Below are 18,876 nucleotides of genomic sequence, written 5' to 3' on the forward strand. Positions count from 1 at the left end.
ATTCTAAGAAGATATTTCACCGATCGTCTAAAATAATGTTTTGTTAACTCAAATTAGAGCAAAGCCATGATAGGAACAACCTCTATAATATTTATTTCTCAGGTGTGTAAATTAAATTAATGAAATTAAAAAGAATATGAGAGAATAAGAACTGCACCTCAACTAAATTGGACTCTATCTCTTATTTAAATTATAACTATTTTAATCATAGTGTAATTTCTTACCCTGACAGCACAGCGCAACTGTCAAGTTTATCTACAGTTGACGTTAAACCCTCAACTTAAAAGAAAAATAACCAAAGAACCTGAAGGTGTCAAAATGTATAAAAGTTACTTTGAGACAAGTTCCTTCATGGACGTATGATGACAAAACAATGATCTATGGTAAATTGTTAATTTTGACATTCAAGGGGCAGATGGCAAATATCTCACATGTGTAGTATATTTAAGAGTAGGGGGCTAAGCCCTACGTTCGTTCTCGCACACCTACCCCGATGATTGCTTCGCAATAATTTTAATCTCTTGGCGGAAAACAGTTTTTCTACTGAACTTAGAATCATTCACTCAACATATATGTACTAAATGAAATTCTATTGCTTACGCTTGTGCCTCCACTTCCCACGTCCATATAATAGTATTATCTAATATATATAATTCTCTTACGTGGCTCCCAAATTTTGGCTGTATTTCTTTTCCGCCGGTGGCGACGTTTGCTTTGTTTTGTTTACGTTACTATTTCTCTTACACGGCGAATCGACCAATGATTGCCGCTAAAAATGTCACATGCCAAATCTAACTTAGGTGGCTCAATATATAGCTCTTTTAAAAACGGAAACTGAAATAGCAATTCAGCTGCGGCAATCTCATACTATTAAGCTAGGCAGAAGTGAGTAATCTTTGTCGATAGATCTCTATTTTAGTATTTTGTAGCAAGCGCTTTCTTTCACGAATTTATATATTACGAATTTATTTGACGATTTTTGATTTATATCACGAATTTATTTGTTTTATTATTGTTATTAGTAATTCATTAAAAAATGAGTCTCAGTCAATGAGTCCTTATTTGAATTCAAATTTGTTTTAATAATTTAGTATTTACTAAAAAGATGTAATTTTTTTTTAAAAAAAAAGTTTCTTGTATGGATTTGAATGATTGTTTTGAATTCTTAGAATTTTGCGCATTTGCAATGTACCTAAGTTAGTTAGCGAGCGAAGCGAGCTTGGTTTGCGAAGCAAACCGTATAAGATTGCGTAGCAATTTTCGGGGGTTGGTGAGCGTTAGCGAGCAGGGAGCGCAGTCCACTAGTATCTATTATTATTATAAATATTTAGATCCACTGGTGAACAGAAATAATTTTTCGAAGTAATAATTATTTGAAATAACTTTCATTTTTTTATAACATTATATTACTTTATATTGTTCAAGCAAATTTGATAAATTCACAGCCGTAGTTTAATATTTTCGCTTACCAAACGGGTGGATGTATTAAATACTATTTTTGTTCGCATCTCATTGTGCATGAAACTAATCGTTAAGTTCTAAATCATTTGACAGATCTCTTTAATTGTGATTTATGACAGTATATTAATGCTATTTGCAGAAAAATCACAATTGTAAAACTGTTAATAAGATTAGACCACCTTTCTAAGTAGCTTTATCTTAAAATGTAGCCCAGAATTTCATTATTATAACAATAAAAAAAAACAATTCTCTTAGTTTTAAGCTCTTGAATTAAAAGCGTAATAATAACAGTACAGGAAAATAACTTAAATACTAATAATACTAATAAATAACTTAACTTTTCAATTAGGGATACAAAAGTATTAATTGAAAAACAATACCCTTATGATTTTTATTAATTTTATGCTGGTGACAACCAAAACAATCGTAAATGAATGAGGAAAAACTGGACCCCACAGCGTGATTTTCCAGCTAATCAAAATTCACTGACAACGATGGAAAACTTCGACACCATCAGTAGATTTTTATATACACTAAAATACTGTAACAATGATATTTTATGAGCACAATTTGTCGAATTTTCGCATATTTTACATTTCAATTGTTGTTTTGTCAACCAAAATAACTTCTTTTTCTCTTTTCTTTGTAAAAGAAAATACACAATTTTATTTTATTTTTTCTAACACAAGAACAATTATACTATATTTATCCGATTGATAATTAATTCCTATCACATATTTCATGCTTCAACTTACAAAAAAATATTTTTAAATTAAGGTTTAAAAAATTACACTTCTAAATAGCATTTTGAAAATGAATTTTATTTATTTCAACACTTTTTTCTCACATTTTTCAAACTAGTTCTAGTTTTAAAATTTAAGAAAAAATGACAGATGAAATAATTACGAAATTTTGCAGCCTTTACAATGAAACAAAAAAATTTTTTTGGATGTATTGATTAAAAGTCATTACTACTGCTGGAAATTTATTATTATAACTCATTATTATGGTTCTTCATTAACGATAATGAAAGTCATTAGTAATGCTCATCGTTAACATTTTCAAAATTCGTTAACTTCTAACATTTTCTTAATCATAACTTACTATTATTGCGTATCATAAGAATTATTAAAACTCATTAACATCATTGGTAAAACTCAATATTAATGTTTATTGTTATCATTTTTCAAACTCTGCGTTATTGCTTATCAATATTGCTTAATTTTTACTACTTAAATAGTTTTAAAAATAATGTTAATAGGGAAACATTAGCCTCGATTAGTGTCTCATAGAAGTTCCATTCATTAAAGTTAATATTGAACACTTTTTTTATATTTTTATAAGTTTTATTTTTCAAAAAGTCAATATGTGTTATTCTCTCACTAGTATATTAAGCAAAATATAGCTTTTTTTATCTATATATTCATTCCAGTCTTAAAAATCTAAAAAAAAATAGGAATTCAAGTTTTTTACTTTTCAACTTTAATATCTAATAATACTTTCAAACTATAATACACAAGAAATGCTTCTTGAATAAAGCATATAAAAAATAGAATTTTTTTATCGAACACTAAATTACTTAAGAAAGTGAATAGCCGTAAACAGACATCAAATAAATTCTTTCTCAGAAAATGAAAAATGAGTTAAATAGGCTGGCGTATCAGAATCACAAGCTTCATTAATTCCTTTCATTCCTTTATTCTTTGCAATATAGTTTGGAATTATAGAAGATATAAAAGAAGTAGACATCGATTTTTTTTTACGAAACATTTAACTTAAGGATGATATTCATTTATAATTTATGTTTAATTGACTTCTTTTCGTACTCAAACAATACCCCTCTTTCAATTAAACTTATTTAACTGAATTAGTACACCTAGTAAATAATTTGTTTAAAATATAATTAAACTTTTTTTGCATTATTCTCTTTTGGGAACCAAGTATTAGAAATGGTATTTGTTCATAACACTTTTCTAGAGAAAGGACTTTTTTTTAAAAAAAAACTGTAACAATTATTTTCATTTTTTTATTTTTTTTTTAGTTCATCTAACGGCCTTTTTAATTTTGCAGAAATAACTTTTTTTCTTTTTACCTGTGCTCAGGAATTATAAATGCTTTTTTTCTTCTTGTAACACTTTTATTGTGACCATTAACTAATAACTTCTGACCATTAACTTTTTGATAACTAGCACTTGAAAAGCTGTTGCGAGACAAATAAAATGATATTCAAAGTTGCATGAAAAAGGAAATTGCATTCAAATATGCTAATTGCGTGAAATATAAAATGTCATTTAAAGATGATAATTATATGGTAAAAAATGTCATTAGAGAATGCTAATCATACGAAAAATAAAGTGTCAAAGATATTAATTAAAAAAAACGAAAATGTATTCATTCTATGAAAAAAGATATTAATTCAAAGATATTAATTGTATGAAAAGGAAAACGTTATTCATAGATGCTAATTGTATGAAAAAGAAAATGTCATTCAAAGATGCTAATTGTATGAAAAAGAAAATGTCATCCGAAGATGCTAATTGTATGAAAAAGAAGATGTCCTTCAAAGATACTAATTGTATGAAAAAGAAAATGTCATTCAAATATGCCAATTCTATGAAAAAGAAAATTCCATTCAAAAATGATAATTGGATAAAAAAGAAAATTCATTCAAATATGATGATTTTATGAAAGAGAAAACGACTTTCAAAAAAGATAATTAGTTGAAGAAAAAAATTATCTTTCAAAGTTGATTATTGTATAATAAACACAAATATAACGAACAGAAAATTATTTCAGAGTAAATGATGAACGAACAATTAACAACACGAATAAATTAAGACAACAAATTTTTCAAGAAAGAATTAACAATTTAAGATTAATGACTTTTGAAGAATCATAATATAGAGCATGAAGTATACTAAATAAGTGTTTTAAATTAAATGATGCAAAAAACTGTTCCAGCAAAGGGACTATTATAAAAAAAATATCAAATAACATCACAGCATATATATGTAGAATATTATCAAGTGAGAAAAGTGAAGTATCATAACTTATTTAGCATAAAGTATGGAAAAAATTAAGCAAAAATTTCAGAATGTTTTCACTAAAAATCAGAACTGTGTTATTATAATAATTGTTTAATATCAGATCTTAAGTGCATTATATTCGACTGCAAAATTAGTTATTACCAAAAATAATGCATTTGAGAATGAATATTGCAATTAAGACAATTAATATCAAAGCAAAGTAAAATAAAACTATTTCAGATAAAAAGAAAATATCAGGATTTCTAAGAATACCTAGACTATGTTTTAAAAATGCAACGATGATTAAATAAAGAATTGTGAAAATCGAGAATTTATACTACGGGCATCTGAAATAATCAATGTCATAAAGATTTTCAAGAATGTGTTCCAAATTGAATTATTTAATTGACAAAAAATGGTTGGGATAGCCTGGTTGGTAGGTCATTGGACTCACGTTCGGGACTTCGAATTCAACACGACGAAGACTCTCGGAGTAGTAAATGGTGACTGGTGCACGTTAAATCTTTCGGATCACAAAGTCCTAAATGTTCCCCTAACAAATTATACCCCTGAAGGTGCTAGATTGAAGATTGATCGTTCTCTGGTTTAGTTCAGAATTACGAGCTGCAGAGGAATGAATGAATGTATGAATGGATCCACCCTATAAACGGGTGTGACACATGGGTGTGGCAGATGTAGAATTCTTGGCAGTAGGTGGCGCCACTGGAAAACAAGAACAATCGCACCACCTTTGATGGTCAACGACAACAATAATAATAAATTCCAAAAAAAAAATTGCTTATATTCATGAGCAACAAGAATTATCAAAATGACAAAAATATACTTCAAAATAATTTACTTTTTTAAATAAAAAAATACTGTTTACGTAGAAAAATGATATGAAGGACATCAGAAAATATCAAGGGCAAAAAGAGTGCCATGAAGGAATTTCAAGTGAGACAATCAATGACCTGTTCGAGTAATAAAATGATATCAAGTAAGTAAGAAAATATCACGAACACAAGATAACTATATCAGATATATGTTTTATCAAAAGGCAATGATTCAATAGAGAACAGGAGTAGGAGAAAAAAACGTGTCAAAACCATAAAAAATACCAATATCACAAAAGATGTTGTGCATGTATTGCAAAATAAAACTAAGAATATAATTTAATACACTGGAAGAATCCAGTATGATAAATATGAAAATTTCCCACGCTTAATTTCGTGTCAATCCTATGTAAAGTTATTATAAGGGTTATTACGAAATGAAAAATGAACCAAATGGATAGAGTATACTTCGTGTTAGGTAGACTGAAGTAAAGAACAACTTTAATAAATCGCAAATTAAGTACAGAAATCGGCAGACTATGATTTTGGTTCTCGAAATAGAAACCTTCCTCAGTGTCTGAACATCGAAACTATAGTGAGTCTACTTTTTATTTTATTTGTGCTTTATTCATGTTGTTTTCAACTTAAGGAAAATCATATCAAGAGAATACAAAACAACAAGGGCTCGAATTTTACAAAAGGGACAATAAATCAATCAGTTCAAATAAAAAAAAACTAGCTGATAGATTACATTTCATTATATAAAAAGCAAAACATCACAAGCTAAATTTCCACACTTACATGTATAAAAAAGTATCGAATTAAATGTCACTAATTTATTGTGGACAAATATTTCTTTATTTTCTGTAATATATACATGCATAAAAAATAAAAAATACTTCACCTCAGAACTATCTCAAACGCGATTACAGTATCACGATAGATATTAGTATATATGACTTAGGCTAATTGGAAAATCTGATTCCTTGAAAACTACCACATTATTTGAAGTGAGCTCTGTTGACACATCGGTTGTTTTCACAGAACCAGATTTCTTAATTATTCTACGACAGATGCTCTTTATCGTAATCGAGTAGGATATAAGATAATCAAATTGGATTATTAGATAAAAGAACAAAAATTACATCAAATATTAAAAATATCACTATTGGAATGCAGGACAAACAATAAGTGTAAATTTAAATAAAAAGAGAAGTACCTACCCAAATGATTATGAAACAAATAATGAGTGTAAGATTAAATAAAAAGCGAAGAATCTACCTAGATGATTATAGAACAAATAATGAGTGTAAGATTAAATTAAAAGCGAAGAATCTACCTAAAGGATAATAAAACAAATAATGAGTGTAAGATTAAATAAAAAGAGAAGAATCTACCTAAATAATTATAGAACAATTAATGAGTGTAAGATTAAATAAAAAGCGAAGAATCTACCTAAAGGATTATAAAACAAATAATGAGTGTAAGATTAAATAAAAAGAGAAGTATCTATCTCAAGATGCATTGCGTGCAACGAAGATCTATCCGTTAGTACAATCTCTTTAACCCTTTGACGCAGATAGAACACCGGTGACCCATTTATATATTTTTTCTTGCCCTCTAATTGCACGTAAAAATATATTGTGGTATTTTTTAACTATAAAAAATAGTCTAGTAGTTACTAAAAAATCTGTTAGATTATATCAAAATTATATTTTGACTAAAATATAAAATCCAAAACAATAGTTCAAAAAATAATGTTTTTTCATCAATATTCAAAAATTAATGAATAATTGATTCTATAATTAAAAAAATTTTAATGATGAATAACTGCTTTTCTTAGATCTAAATAACTGCAAATAAGTGCCATTTAAAAAATATTATTATTTAAAAGTGAGCCTTGTTTGGAAGATTATAACCTTTAAAGTATAAAGAGACATCGGTGTTTCAAGCTGTTTTTCACAACCAAAAGTTATTAAAATGCAAAATATAATATTTTGACCAAAAATAATACTAAATAAAGAAAAAAAAGCATACAAATATGTTTAATAAAAATTCTACGTCTAAGAGTTAAACTAACAAAGAGTCTTGAAAATCAGTGATGCGCTTTAAAAAATATTGTTCACTAAACATGTGTGGAAAAAAATATGTTTGCCAATTCTAACGCCAACACAATTTTTAAACGGTCCCGTTCACCTTTACAAGGGAGAAGAAAAAAAATCCATCTTTTCGTGCCAACAATTAGTAATATTTGCACAAAAGGGAAGAAGAGCTCCATCAAAAACACAGCAAAGAAAAATCATAAGCAATTGCGAAACCTCAATCCTTCCATTCCCTCCCCCCCCCCTCTAAAGCATTATTACGCAGTATGTGCTCCATAATAATATCCTCTTTTCGACTCTATTTTTGTCCCTCTAGTGATGCGGACGAAAATTGTGATCTTTTTGGCATCTTGCCAACGGTCTTCAAAGGCGACCGCCTCGTCTTTCCACATGATACTCCACTCCCTCCACCCCCCAAGGAGCAAATCATGTTGATACATGCTCTGCCGCCTCCGCTCAAAACGTTCGGTCAAGTGTAGTTTTTTTATCGCCATCTTCCCAATATTCCAAGCATCTCTTTTACAGATTTGGAATGTTTTTTGGGAAGAAAAAAGGAAAATTGATTTGGGATAAATTGCCTTGAAATGGGGAAAATTTCATTTGGGACTGAGGTTTATTAGGCTTGTGAATTAATTTGAATTATTCGGGATCGTTTAGTAAGTATTAAGGGAAAGTTAAATAAATCAAAAATTCTTTATTAGTTTCTTTTTTCTTTTAATACATTTTTTTTAAATGCCATTCAATATATCTTAAAATCTGTAGATTAAGAGTCAATGATCAATTTCCATTCAATCATTGTTAAAAAATAATTTGCATTGCAAGACAAAAAATCATTGACTAAGTATTTTCGTGCTTTTTAACAAGGATAGAGCGATTGTTAAAGATTGTTGTTTATTTAGTGTTAGTTGAAAGAATATTTATGTTTGTTTATCGATTTATTTTTTCACAAACACGAATGTTATAACAGGAAAAAAAATGTAAATTAACTGAATGGAATTCAACGCATTTCCTTAAACTTGCAAACCTAAATCATTCAAAATCTCGCAAATAAAATTAATGCATTCGCTTCGCAACTTGATTTTAAAAAAATTTCCAAATAAAAAATATTTTGGAATTCAAACTACCTGTGTTTAAGAATTTACATAAACAAGAATAATTAATAAATCAGACATCGAATTGTAAAAGAAATAGTTAACTTTAAAATTACATTATTGCCATTGGTATGGGACAATTTTACATAATTTTCTACAACAATAAAAACTTTTCAATATCAGACAATAGAAAGATGATAGAGTTTTTTTTTTCGAGGGGGTGGGGAATATTATGCACCTTTAAATAACGGGGGAGCGTGTTGCTACTTTCTTATTCTCGCTGACTAGAGGGGAGGAGAAGTATGAGCAATGCTTACGTAACACAGTTGAATTATTTAATAATTTACTTTCCCCCTTATAATTTTTATTTCTTTAAGTACAAAAAAGAAGTACGTAACAAAGAATTACCTTTGAAAAAAATTCATGCTTGAAATAGAAATCAATTTTAGGTGAAAGAAAAAAAATTCTAAAAGAAGCTTAAGATGATAAAAGTTTTAACAACGATAAAATAAAATTTATTTTATGCTACATTGCACTTTTTATTTAAATTTAAACCAAAAATTACTATACTAGAGTATAAGTTAAAGTAAAAACAAAAAAAAGAATAGAGGAAGTGGAATTGTTGTGACGTTCTTGGGTAAGCATAGGCTGAGGTTCGTGATAAGCTTATTTTTTTTCTGAAAAAGGCGGATGTGCTGCAGAATTACCAATAAGATGCCTACTTAATAATTGATCGTCTCCTTTTATTCGTTGCGAACTGCCTAGGTGTTTATTGACACCAAGATAATTTAATCGACCGCTTCTTTGTTCTTCTTCGAGATCTTTCTTCTTATTTATATACTTAGTTGATAAATAACCACTCATATCAAGGTGTTGATTAAAAGGAGGCGAGGATGCACAATGCACAGAAATGTGGATGTACATCCTCGAGGATGTACAATGAAAAAGAATCACGGGGCACCCTGAATAACTTTTGATCAAATGATCGGACTTTCACGTACTCAATCTTAATAGGAAAATAGAGTCAAGAAACCAGTCAAAAGTTTGGACCCCTGAAATGAAAATTTTTCTTTTTGCGTGCAGCTCGAAAACTTTTCAAGCGATTAAAAACATTTTTGCTCATAATTATAAAATTCGTTTACCTAAAAATAATTCCATGCTATGTATATATATATATAACACATTATTATTATTTTCTCAAATAATAGTATAAAAATTTGAAATGCATCTCGACTCCAAAAGATTCTAAGGACGCTGTTTTCTACATAAGGGTGCACAGCAAGCTCTTGACTGCCTATACTTCCAGCTTACTGCTTCCGGTGTATTTTGAAGTGATTTGGCTCACAACGTGATCATTGTGTTTTGAAATTCCCTGGGGTAGTATTTCTTGTATAAGCGTTTTTGTTAACGGATTTATTATTTGAGTTTTTAAAAAAATCGTTATAAGAATCTTCATTTGAGGACCTGTGATTTCCGAACGCAAGAATCGTCATTCGATTAAAAAAAATCATTTTAAGACACTTCTTGCTTTGTCAGCAAAATGCCAACTTTGAAATTTAAACCTAAGTGATAATTTGTTAAATAATCTAACCTCGCTGCTCAAACAATTTGGTAACACTAACGTATGATGGTGTACGGCTTGCAACAAGAACAAACAGTAATAAACAAGTAAAAAGTGGCCAAATCGGGACTACCAAAAAAGCGAGTTCTTTCTAAATCTAGCAACCATGTCACCTTTTTTAACAATACATATCTAAATAACTAAAACAAACTTTCAATTTTCACAAAATTTCGCAAATTCGCCAGAAATACTTAATATCATTAATATCGTATGAAATACTGCAGATTTGAGCTCAGAAATTATATGACTTATTGAGAACAAAATTATCTGTTTGTAAATATCTCGTCGTAGAATAAGCAGCTGTATACTTTCTAATAGGAAGTAGATGAGGAAAGATTGTTACCTGAACTTGCTGCATGGATGTATAACCCAGTGTCCTGCAGCCTTCTGACGTATCCTCTCCTTCATGAGGGCTTTTTTACTGCCGAACAGTTTCATCGCGAGTTTGTTGTCGGAAGGTTGAAAGAGAGCCTCCAGTTGACTTCGCATGAAGGAGGCAGCCTTCGCCTCGCCTATCACCGGACCCAGCTCCTCCTTCGGCGTCCCATACAACGAGTCTCCTTCCGTCTCCTCCTAAAAAAACACATGAACACCTTGTAATACGCAGGAAAAGATAAATATTTACGAACCAACTTTTTTTAAACAATGAAATCGAACTCTAGGATGGGGTGGCTAGTTTTATTTATAACTATTTATTAAAGGAGAGGTAAAAAGCAATTGAGATTTCAGAAAAAATCTTGCAAGAGAAATGTTTAGAAGACCGATTAAAAAAATAAAAATTCTACTAATCTTAATATTTTTCTATTACTGTTGTGCTGAAAAGTTTTCGAACAAATAAATTTCAAAATATAACTCAAATCCAAGCTTCATTTTTCGATTTTGAGTATGCCTGTAAAATGCCATCACCATCGCTCAACCAAAGAATATACATAGGGGAAGAAGTCTAGCTTTCATTGACATAATGTAAACCAGTCCCCCGAGATTATTCGCGATCCCTATGTATAAGGGAAAAAACAACATTTAGGGGCCACAACGCAGCAGAGGTTCTAGAAATAGGTTTGCACCCTAATCTCTTCCTAACCAGTACTGGAACTGGCGAAACTTTGGGGTGAAGAATAAAATTTTTCTTTTTTTCCTTTTATCGTTGGTTAGCTCTGTATTTTTATAATATTGATAAGCAGTACTGTACTATTAATTAAAATATTTCTTATATCATCTAACACATTTTCAAAAAAAAAAATGACGATTTGTGGGTAGCAGCATATCCAACCATGGCAGTAGATTTACCCAACTACGGGTTCACAGGTGACGTATCTTCTCTCCTGACTGTAATTTCACTTCTTTTGCGCATGCGTTGGATCTTAGTACATATGATGCTCTTCTGAATCTGTTTATGTTGCTCACCCTGTAAGTTGTTTCTCTGGTATAGCGTACCACACCGAAACAATTCCAGGCGTTAATTACGCATTCGAAGAGCTGAACTTCTTTTCCTTTTTATATTTTTTGGCACAAACATGGCCAAGCACCTAGCCCCATATTTAAGGCTTTATCTTACGGTCATGATTGTAGTGCCATGTAATTTTATTCATAAATATTGCATTAATCGTAATAAGTTTCTCTAAAAGTTAACATAGGAAAGGAAAAAAAATTGAGTTAAATAAACCGTTATAATTTACTGTACCATTTTTCTTAAAAATATGTAAATTTTTAGCTTTATGTCTTGAAATAAATTCACTTAAAAGTCTTAAAAATTTTTAATTAATTTAAAAATTCTTGAATTGAATTAAAATAAAATATGCGTTCTTTTTGAAAAGAAAATGAGAACATCATAAAAGAAATAAAAACATCAGATACATTTTTCTATACAACGCGGGGTTAAACCTAAAATAAATTGTAGAAAAAATATATCCATGCCCTAATCAAAGTATTTGTCCACACTTTGTTACCCACATCATACATGCATGTTATAAATTCATTATTTAAATTCAACACGAGTGAAAGAGGTAGAAAAATTATTTCCATGACTCAAAGTCATCACACATTGTTTAAAAAAGTATGAATGTTGAGAAAAAAAAACTAGGAAACAAATATTTTTGCAAAATATTAATCAATAAATTTATAAACATGTGTAACAAATGAATCACAGGAAACAAATTAATGTTGGATAGAGACTATTTAAGTAAATATTATCCAAAAATATTAGTTAATGATCTCATTAATACTATTTCTTCAAAAGTTAATGCAGGAAAAGTAAAATAAAGTGTGAGCTAAAGAAACACTGACTCTTAACTGTACGATTTTTTTCTTCAAAATCTGTATTTTTCTTAAAATTTATGACTCGAAATTATATCAGGGGTGATTGTGGGTCCAACTCAAAAATCCTAAAAATTTCGTGAGTTAAATCATTCAAAAAATTTATATCTTTATAAATTTACATCATTGAAATTNTAGTACATATGATGCTCTTCTGAATCTGTTTATGTTGCTCACCCTGTAAGTTGTTTTTCTGGTATAGCGTACCACACCGAAACAATTCCAGGCGTTAATTACGTATTCGAAGAGCTGGACTTCTTTTCCTTTTTATATTTTTTGGCTCAAACATGGCCAAGCACCTAGCCCCATATTTAAGGCTTTATCTTACGGTCATGATTGTAGTGCCATGTAATTTTATTCATAAATATTGCATTAATCGTAATAAGTTTCTCTAAAAGTTAACATAGGAAAGGAAAAAAAATTGAGTTAAATAAACCACTATAATTTACTGTACCATTTTTCTTAAAAGTATGTAAATTTTTAGCTGTATGTCTTGAAATAAATTCACTTAAAAATCATAAAAACTTTTAATTAATTTAAAAAATCTTGAATTGAATTAAAATAAAATATGCGCTCTTTTTAAAAAGAAGAGAGATTATTCATTTCTTTTATGAGAACGTCATAAAAGAAATGAAAACATCAAATACATTTTTCTATACAACGTGGAGTTGAATTTAAAATAAATAGTAGAAAAATATATATGCACTAATCAAAGTATGTGTCCACTCATTATTACCCACATCATACATGACATGTTATAAATTCATTATTTAAATTCAACACGCTTAAAAGAGTTGAAAAAATTACTTCCAGGACTCAAAGTTATCACACATTTGTTTAAAAAAGAAGTATTAATATTGAGAAAAAAAACAATGAAACAAATATTATCTCAAAATATTAATCAATAAATTTATGAACATATGTAACAAAAGAATCACAGGAAACAAATTAATGTTGGATAGAGATTATTTAAATAAATATATTATCTAAAAATAGTAGTTAATGATCTCATTAATACTATTTCTCCCAAAGTTAATGTAGGAAAAGTAAAATAAAGTTTGGGCTAAAGAAACTCTGATACTTAACTGTATGATATTTTTCTCTTCAAAATCTGCATTTTTTTTTTAATTTATGACTCGAAAATATATTGAATTTATAATTTCTTATCGAAAAATTAGCCTTAATTTGAATCAGTTTTTTAAAAAAAACTTAAAATCACGATAAAATATGTGTTAAGAAAGTGAACAAAAAATACATGAGGTACAATACATTTCTTTAAACAGCGTGGGGGTTAAACTTAAAATAAACAGTGAAAAATACATACTAACTGAAGATGCTAATCCACACATTTTTATATACACACACAATGTGTTATCCACACACATTATACAGTTATTATTTAGATTCAAGCGAAGGAGAGGGTTGAAAGAAATCACTTTCTAAATCCATGACACAAAAGTCACCATCCAGTGTTAAAAAAGATAGTAAACGTCACAACATCTTGTCAAGTGTTATGAATTTTGACAAGGCATTGGCCCTCTCTGCCAAAAATCTTACCTTCTTGAAGGTGATGTCGGGAGTGATGTAATCGTTAACGGGGTCACCAAGTGCCGTCACCACCGAGTCAGTGCAAGTGTTGGTGTTGTCGATGGAGATCTTGATGGAATCGTGGCGGCACAAGGGCGGTACCATCACTTCTGCTCCGGACTCCTCCGTTCCACTGCTGTTCACGCGTCCGTTAGCCAGTCGGAGGAAGGGGCGTTTACCCCCCTGCTCCATGACACTCAAGCCCCTGCAATAAAATAACAAACGATCAACACTAGGTGGAGGTATTTAAAGAGGATCTGGAAAACCGCAGGAATGTCGGGACATGCAAGAGTCATAGTTTTCTTGGGAGGCAGGATGACCCCCTGGGAAGAATGCAATGGTAAGAATTTATTAACTCTTCAGCGAATCCCAGAGAAAGAAAAAAAGCACCTCAAAAATGCACCGGAAAAAGCACCTAATTAACTGCTATATAAAGTTAACATCCAATTCGATTTGGGCCGTTGAACACGAATTTAGCTTTCCGACGCAGAATTTTCATTCAGCATATTTTTCCTACTTTTTTATAGTTATTTTGTATTATTTTAGGTCAAAATAACTAAAAAATAATTCTGTTAGGCATTTTAATAAATGGTTATGAAATATAGCATGAAATACCGGGGACATCCAAATGCAGCTCACTTCCAAATAATAATTTTTCAAAATTGCAATTATTTTGATCAAAACTAAACAGTCATCATTGAAATTTCTTTAATTTATAAAATCGATTATTGATAAATTTTTGAGTGTAACAGCGGAAGAAAAAAAATACGTAAGAGGAACACTGGAGTCTCATCTGCGTCAAAAGGATATTGTATTTAAATAAATAATCATTCGAACGTAATTAGATATTTTTTAAAGAAATTAATTAAGATTGAAAGTTTAATTTGAAGTTCATTGAAACAACTTTTAGCAATTTATGTAATTTTAATTTTTAATGCAATTACATAATATATTATAACGGTATTAAAAATGTATAATTTAACAGTTGTCTCTCAAGAAGTTAATCTTTTCATGAATTAAACATTTACTAACATAATAAAGTATTTCAATTTAATGCAATTTATGAAAAAATGACTAGTAAGAAAATCATTATTTGTATGCAATTATAACACAATACAGTAAGAGTAATCAGTGAAATTTAGAACAATTTTGAGAACTGCTTAGAATCCGTATTAATTTACTAAATAATACGAAGTGGGGAAAATTCCTTTTCGTTAACTTTAAATTCATCCTAAGAATCCTTATTTATTTGTTATTCCTTATTAGAATCCTTATTAGTTTGTTATTCTTTATTAGAGACCTTATTAATATGTTACTCGTTGTTATAATCCTTATTTATTTGTTATAATCCTTATTTATTTGTTATTCCTTATTAGAATCCTTATTAATTTGTTATTCCTTATTAGAATCTTTATTAAATTTTTAATCCTTATTAATTATAAGACTTCTTATGTATTGCTTATGAATCCTTATTAATTTGTTAAATAGTATGAAGTGGGGAAAGTTCCTTTTCGTGAACTTTAAATTAATCCTAAGAATCCTTATTTTTTTGTTATTTCTTATTAGAATCCTTATTAGTTTGTTATTCTTTATTAGAGTTCTTATTAATTTGTTACTCATTGTTATAATCCTTATTTACTTGCAATACTCATTATTTACTTGTAATAATCCTTATTTACTTGTAATAATCCTTATTTATTTGTTATTCCTTATTAGAATCCCTATTAATTTGTTATTCCTTATTAGAATCTTTATTAATTTTTTAATCCTTATTAATTATAAGACTTCTTATTTATTGCTTATGAATCCTTATTAATTTGTTGAATAGTATGAAGTGGGGGAAAGTACCTTTTCGTAAACTTTAAATTAATCATTTTATAATAATTAAGAAGGAAACAAATTTCAATCGAAGAAATATTTCATGAAATCATATTCTGGTTCAGAGGCCCGAATAGAATCGGTCCTTAAATTCATATAATTACTAACAGAGTATGCTTTTTTTTCAGTGTCTTTTTTTTATCTAGTGCTTTTTCCTTCATTGTTCCCTCCCCCTAATACAACACTGGGAATAATTGTATGGAATTTTCACTGTTATACACTACGTTCGCATTGAACAACATAAGGAAACTAAACTAGTTTTTATTCAGGAACGTAAAAGTATTAGAGTTGGGACTAACAATCACAGGGTTAAAATGCTTTATGCATTTTGTTTTTATATTTCATAGCTATCGTTGCACATCCAACCCAATTTTGAGTATACGACTACCAATGTTCAACTCCGTAGCATTGTAATTCTGAACCTAATCCTAGAGGACAAGAGAACCCAAGAAAAGGAACTCCTTGATCAAGTATTGGAAGCGTCAATTCTTGTATATAATAAAAAACCGCAAATTTAAAAAAAAATAATACTGATTTTAAAATATTTCCTTAAAGAGGCAAAAAAATCCAAAAGTTTATTTTTTTTCTTCCTAAAAGCCCAAAGTACTAAAGACAACTAAAGGAATAAACCTTTTTATTCAAAATAAACTAAAAAAAACTTAATGTATTAGTTTTATTGAAGTCACATTTTATACAATATATTTAGATACACTAAAAGTACGAAATTACACTTTTATACAAATGATTTATAAAAGAGTTGTAATACTTTTTGCATATTGTGTACGCGACATTTGGTAAATTCAAAATAACGCAATATATTCAAATANAATGCAATTACATAACATATTATAATTGTATTAAAAAATTTATAATTTAACAGTTGTCTCTCAAGAAGTTAATCCTTTCATGAATCAAACATTTACTAGCATAATAAAGTATTTCAATTTAGTGCAATTTTTTTAAAAAATAACTAATAGTAAAATCATTATTTGTATGTTATTATATCACAATACAATAAGAGTAATCAGTGAAATTTAGAACAATTTTAGAACTGCTTAAGAATCCGTATTTATTTGATAAATAATATGAAGTGGGGAAAATTCCTTTTCGTAAACTTTAAATTAATCCTAAGAATTTTTTTTATTTGTTATTCCGTATTAGATTCCTTATTAATTTGTTATTCTTTATTAGAGTCCTTATTAATTTGTTACTCATTGTTATAATCCTTATTTATTTGTTATAATCTTATAATCCTTATATATTTGTTATTCCTTATTAGAATCTTTATTAATTTTTTAATCCTTATTAATTATAAGACTTCTTATTTATTGCTTATGAATCCGTATTAATTTGTTAAATAGTATGAAGTGGGGGAAAGTACCTTTTCGTAAACTTTAAAATAATAATTTTATAATAACTAAAAAGAAAACAAATTTCACTCGAAGAAATATTTCATGAAATTATATTCTGGCCCAAATAAAATCGGTCCTTAAATTCATATAATTACTAACTGAGTATGCTTTTTTTTCAAAATCTTTTTCTATTTAGTGCTTTTTCTTTCATTGTCCCCTCCCCCCGATAGAATGTTACAACTCTGGGAATAATTGTATGGAATTTTCACTGTTATACACTACTTTCGCATTGAACTAAACTAGTATTTATTCAGGAACGTAAAAGTGTTAGAGTGCGACTAACAATCACAGGGTTAAAATGTTTATATATTTTGTTTTTATATTTTATAGCTATCGTTGAACATCCAACCCAATTTTGAGTATACGACTAATAATGTTCAACTCCGTAGCATTGTAATTTTGAACCTAATCCTAGAGGACAAAAGAACTCTAGACAAGGGAACTCCTTGATCAAGTATTGGGAGCATCAATTTTTGTATATAATGAAAAAACTGCAATTATTTTTAATTTTCAAAAAAAAAAATATTTTCTTAAAAAGGCAAAAAAAATCCAAAAGTGTATTTTTTTCTTCCTAAAAGCCGAAAGTACTAAAGGCAACTAAAGGAATAAGCCTTTTTTACGCAAAATAAACTTAAAAAATTTTAATGCATTAATTTTGTTGAAGTCATATTTTATACTATAAAATTAGATATACTAAAAGTACGAAATTACACTTTTATACAAATAATTTCTAAAAGAGTTGTGATAATTTTGTATGTTGTGTACACGACATTTGGTAAATTCAAAATAACGCTAGTTATTCAAATAAGTTTCAAAAAAGTGCTTCAGGCACCATTACTAGAAACATCGAACGAATTTATGGAACAATTACTAGAAAAAATGATAAAATAACGTTTCGTATCAAAAGAAACGATTTCTTAAAACTGTTTTGTAATTGCATTAATAAATGTAACTAATGGTAATTTTAATCCAAATATTTAATGAAAGAGAAAATTAATGTCACAGTTAAATAGTATCCGTGACGTGCTTAATTAGAAATGTGCGAAATATTATGCCCAAAACAAACAACGGAATATTGCTTTGGAAGGGGGAGGAGAATTTACATTGTTATGAGGGTGTTAATATCATCACATTTGTTATCAAATGTCATCCAAATGTCACTTTGTTTAGGTGTGTAGGTTGAAAAGTGTGACAGTAAATTGTATTCTAGTTTATTTTTATTTTTAGTTTGTTTCCTTCTTTATTCGAAGTATTTATATAGGCATGTCTGCCCAGTTGATAAAAACCAAATTTCATGAGATTTCTAGAGTAACATCATTAAAACAAATTTATATATATATATATATACATATATATAAATTTTTTTTTAATTTTTTTTCTCCAGTTATTTATATATTTTTCTTAAATTTCCAATGAGCTGCACAAGTGCGCACACATGAGCAGACCTAGTACGTTCTCCAGAAGTGGTATCCACTTCTTCAGGACCACCACAATGGGTGAGATACCGTTGGCCATGTTAATTTGGACGTCTAGTTTCTGCCACACTAGATGG

The 18,876-nt window shown here is 28.8% G+C and overlaps 2 protein-coding genes across 3 annotated transcripts in view; one reads left to right on the top strand and one right to left on the bottom strand.

Moving 5' to 3' along the window:
- Positions 1-18,876, bottom strand: part of LOC107441634 (potassium/sodium hyperpolarization-activated cyclic nucleotide-gated channel 2-like) — a 107,333-nt gene that overhangs the window by 57,933 nt on the left and 30,524 nt on the right. For both annotated transcript variants that reach the window (XM_016054976.3, XM_071179010.1), the window contains exons 3-4: positions 14,005-14,239; positions 10,478-10,707 (exon numbers count right to left, since the gene is read on the bottom strand). In XM_016054976.3, the coding sequence (XP_015910462.2) occupies positions 10,478-10,707; positions 14,005-14,239 (465 nt within the window). The remainder of the gene's footprint in view (positions 1-10,477; positions 10,708-14,004; positions 14,240-18,876) is intronic.
- Positions 14,089-18,876, top strand: part of LOC107441660 (unconventional myosin-Ie) — a 136,056-nt gene continuing 131,268 nt past the window's right edge. Inside the window, exon 1 of the mRNA XM_071179008.1 lies at positions 14,089-14,374. Within this exon, the coding sequence (XP_071035109.1) occupies positions 14,372-14,374 (3 nt within the window). The 5' untranslated portion in view covers positions 14,089-14,371. The remainder of the gene's footprint in view (positions 14,375-18,876) is intronic.

This window comes from Parasteatoda tepidariorum, chromosome 3 (genome assembly GCF_043381705.1).
Source record: "Parasteatoda tepidariorum isolate YZ-2023 chromosome 3, CAS_Ptep_4.0, whole genome shotgun sequence".
NCBI classification, from domain to species: Eukaryota; Metazoa; Arthropoda; class Arachnida; order Araneae; family Theridiidae; genus Parasteatoda; species Parasteatoda tepidariorum.